Consider the following 4380-nt stretch of genomic DNA (forward strand, 5'->3'; position numbering starts at 1 on the left):
GTTAAGCGACTTGCCTTATGTTTCGGTGAATCAGTCCAACTAAAACTTTCACCTTTTATTGCCTCAAGTCGTATCATTCATTATCCAGAAGAAATCCGGTCTAGTCGCAGCAGAACTAAGTATTTTTAAACACCACCTGTTTGCCAGCATTAGACACTCTCTCGCTCCCATGGGCCACAGTGAATACCACACCCTATTTTAAACCCGGCCAGCTAGGACTCGATCTTCTCAGGCGGTTCTTACATGAGGCGCAAATAAGTAAATGTTAAATCTGCTAAATGTTGTACTGAAAACACTTGAAGCTTTAACAGTTATTTAAGAGTTAAACTACAAGCTAACAGCAACGATTTGAATTTTGAAGGAGTCTGTCTATTTGGCATTAGTGTGGAGTTCAAACATGTGTTGAACAGCACTGCCCCCCTGTGACTGAAAGGAGTAGATCACAAGGTTTCACAGCTTTCATGTGGGCAGACAGGTTTTTTAGTGAAGTATACTTTTTAAAGTAATTCTGATGCTGCCGAAGAGCTTTTAGCATTAATGAAAGAACAGAAACTGTAAAAACCTAATATTAGTAATTTTAGACCAACAGTTGTTTCTCTGTCTAGTCAAAAAATAATAAAAGAGAAGACCATTAACACTTTATTGATGACATGTACAAAAGGCACAGATCAGAGATCAGTACAGTACAGGGGAATGCATGTCATTTAATACTCCTCTCCTTCATCGTCATCGTCCCCAAGACTGTCGGCCCCAACCTCCTCATAATCCTTCTCCAGAGCAGCCATGTCCTCTCTGGCCTCGGAGAACTCTCCCTCCTCCATACCCTCACCCACATACCAGTGAACAAAGGCACGCTTAGCGTACATCAGGTCAAACTTGTGGTCAAGCCGAGCCCAGGCCTCTGCAATAGCAGTGGTGTTGCTCAGCATGCACACAGCCCTCTGGACCTTGGCCAGGTCACCACCGGGTACTACAGTGGGGGGCTGGTAGTTGATACCAACCTTGAAACCAGTGGGGCACCAGTCCACAAACTGGATGGTGCGCTTTGTCTTAATTGCTGCAATAGCAGCATTTACATCCTTGGGCACCACATCACCACGGTACAAAAGGCAGCAGGCCATGTACTTTCCGTGGCGAGGGTCGCATTTTACCAACTGGTTTGCTGGCTCAAAGCAAGCGTTTGTGATTTCTGATACCGTCAACTGCTCATGATAAGCTTTCTCGGCAGAGATGACAGGGGCATAGGTGGCCAGAGGGAAGTGGATACGGGGATATGGCACCAAGTTGGTCTGGAACTCTGTCAGATCAACATTGAGGGCACCATCGAAACGAAGGGAAGCTGTGATGGAGGAAACAATCTGGCTGATCAACCTGTTAAGATTAGTGTAACTGGGACGCTCGATATCGAGGTTTCTACGGCAGATATCGTAGATGGCCTCGTTATCTACCATGAAGGCACAGTCAGAGTGCTCCAGGGTGGTGTGGGTGGTCAGGATGGAGTTGTAGGGCTCCACCACAGCGGTGGACACCTGGGGAGCTGGGTAGATGGAGAACTCCAGCTTGGACTTCTTGCCGTAGTCGACGGACAGACGCTCCATCAGCAGGGAGGTGAAACCAGAGCCGGTGCCACCTCCGAAGCTGTGGAAGACCAGGAAGCCCTGAAGGCCGGTGCACTGGTCAGACTGAGGACAGAGAGAGAGACAGTCATCACATGAGATGCAGTTATGTCATCTAATTAAAGTAACAATCTCTAATTTTTTTATTTAAATAAATGTCTTTTAAGTCACTATCCATCACCGAATGAGTTGACACACCGGTGACTGAGCATAAGGCCAACTGATTAAAGCCTTTGCATTTGCAGTATATCGTATTTTTATGGACTGTGTGTCTATGGCGACATTCGTGAAAAAAAAAAATCCCAAGCAGTGCCCAGTTATTGACGCGTTTTCCATCACTCAGCAGTGGTTGGTCTGTCAGAGAGTGGAGGCGGAGCTAAGTGGCTGCAATTACGCTTTAATTGCATTAAATGGCGACAAATCTACTACGGCTGAACAAACAAAGAAAAGATCAATAACGGATACAACTCCAAAAATAAGTAAAAATCCAAAGGTAAATAAACAAGGTCGACGCCCAGATTAAGGCAGGTAAATTGGGTTGTGCTTCCATCATTACAGATTATCACCAGTGGGTGGCGCTCAAGAGCACGAAACTGAAATATTCGAGAATGTCACTTAAATATTCATGAGGAAAAATAGTAATGGATCCCTCCTGATCTCAAGTTACCCACCAGTTTGCGGATCCTGTCCAGCACCAGGTCGATGATCTCTTTGCCGATGGTGTAGTGTCCACGGGCGTAGTTGTTGGCAGCATCCTCCTTACCAGTGATCAGCTGCTCAGGGTGGAACAGCTGGCGGTAGGTCCCAGAGCGCACCTCATCTAAAAACAGAAAAATAAACGGCGATGGTTCAGAATTCAATCATGCTTTTTTTATTTGCCTGAATTAATGCTCGCTCAGTAGTGATGACACTTACCGATCACAGTGGGCTCCAGGTCTACAAAAACAGCTCTGGGGACGTGCTTTCCAGCTCCAGTCTCACTGAAGAAGGTGTTGAAGGAATCATCTCCTCCTCCGATGGTCTTGTCACTGGGCATCTGTCCGTCCGGCTGGATCCCATGTTCCAGACAGTACAGCTCCCAGCAGGCATTGCCAATCTGGACGCCAGCCTGACCAACATGGATGGAGATACACTCGCGCTGTGGGGGGGGGAAAAGGCATTATATTTTTTTCAAGGTTAATGAAAAGCAAAAGTCTGACTGAAAAGTCCTCCTCATAAATTCTAGTATGTATTGTGACTAATAGGACTCTGGAGGCGACTAATCACATGTTGAGATCGGTTCTAGAGCTAATGTCAGACATGAGGAGGAGAAGGGCTCTTTTGTCTAAACCCGGACACCACATTACAGTCACCTGATGACATGTTCAACATTCATTCACCCTCTGATCAGAAACCCCCTTTAGAAATAAAAACAAATATGACAGAAGCTGACTATTCATACAGACAATCCGATTAAAGAAGAAAAATAGTATATTGAGAACAAAAGATTTAACCCCATCTTGTGGTGGTTTAAACCAAACACAGCTGCAGTTTAACTGTAATACAAAAAGGTGTGGCCCTCAAAATGTACAGCATAAAAGATTAAACATAAAAGGCTCGTAGTGAATAGGTTTTGTTTCATAAGGCTAGGCCCCTTCTATCAAACAGGCGGTAAAAAAAGGGAATGCGTCAGGCTGTGAGCACACCGACCATTGCCAAGTGGGTCAATGTGCAGACAGGAAAACCGGAAACTGGCAGCCACGACTCAACTTGAATTTGGGCTGAGCCCTGTTGTCTTGTTAATCCGAATCTACCTAAAATACAGATAAAATGACCCACTGAAGACAGGGTGTGGTTAACGGTCCACAAATTTAATTCATAGCGATTAGCTGCCACGTGATAACACACGTTTGAGTTTAGATTTTGGTTAAACCAACACATAATAGGAAAGAAAAAACATTCTTTATACTCACCATGTTTCCTGAATGTGTAGAGTCCGAAGGAGTTTAAACAAAGAAGAGGAAGAGACAAAGTTATCTCTCACAGCTAGGTCGTTATGAGTCCTGTGTAAGAAGTAACTGACGATTTTTTTCTAGGCGCGGCCATTTATACTTTCTGAGCCGGCGGAAAGTGCTGTTGAATCCGATTGGCTGTCAGGGGTCACGTGGGTGGATTAGGATTGGTTAGAATCAAACCTTTGTATTTTGCAATGACATGACACGAGCTCTGCAGGAAAGTGGGACACTAGGCCCGTTCGAGATGACCGCCGGCTCGCCTCGACAACAGGCTTGAGTAGCCGATTGCAGTCGGGGGAGGGGTCATAAAGTCGGACACTTCTTTGTTGACCAGCTTGCTGCTCGCCTAGTCAACCATCTACAGCACTAACACCTCACAGTAAATTGATGTGAATAAAGGCTTCATTTGTTGTTATTATGATTATATTAATGATTTTAACTGGATCCAGGAGTTTGTATACCAAGACCTTCTTCAAATAATTTCTCATTAAATTTTATTCTGGGGTTTGAATAATTATATCGATACAAACGTCATTGCAGATATGTTTATTAAGACAGCATTCATGTGGAATGTGTAAAGCATTCAAATGTGAATGACAGTACTTTGATAAAACCGTTTGGTATCTGTCTGACAGGTCATGAAGTTTATCAGGGAATAACGATGAGTAAGACAGAAGTCTCGTCACTTCCTTGTGTGTGGTGTAAAGCTTTTTTCAGCCGGTAGGCGCTTCACTCAGACCAGATCAAGTCGTTTCCCATCATGCATGGAG

The 4380-nt window shown here is 44.6% G+C and overlaps 1 protein-coding gene across 1 annotated transcript; it reads right to left on the reverse strand.

Annotated features, from left to right (window-relative positions):
* Positions 1-626: 626 nt before the first annotated feature.
* On the reverse strand, positions 627-3680 carry LOC138589882 (tubulin alpha-1C chain-like). The gene is made up of 4 exons (XM_069660356.1): positions 3569-3680; positions 2532-2754; positions 2288-2436; positions 627-1682 (listed from the first exon to the last, which is right to left on the reverse strand). The coding sequence occupies exons 1-4, from the start codon at positions 3569-3571 to the stop codon at positions 705-707; spliced, it is 1353 nt and encodes a 450-aa protein (XP_069516457.1). The 5' UTR covers positions 3572-3680; the 3' UTR covers positions 627-704.
* Positions 3681-4380: the final 700 nt, after the last annotated feature.

This window comes from Semicossyphus pulcher, unplaced genomic scaffold, assembly GCF_022749685.1.
Source record: "Semicossyphus pulcher isolate SPU_LCO1_2020_fin unplaced genomic scaffold, fSemPul1.0.p SCAF_13, whole genome shotgun sequence".
Lineage (NCBI taxonomy): Eukaryota > Metazoa > Chordata > Actinopteri > Labriformes > Labridae > Semicossyphus > Semicossyphus pulcher.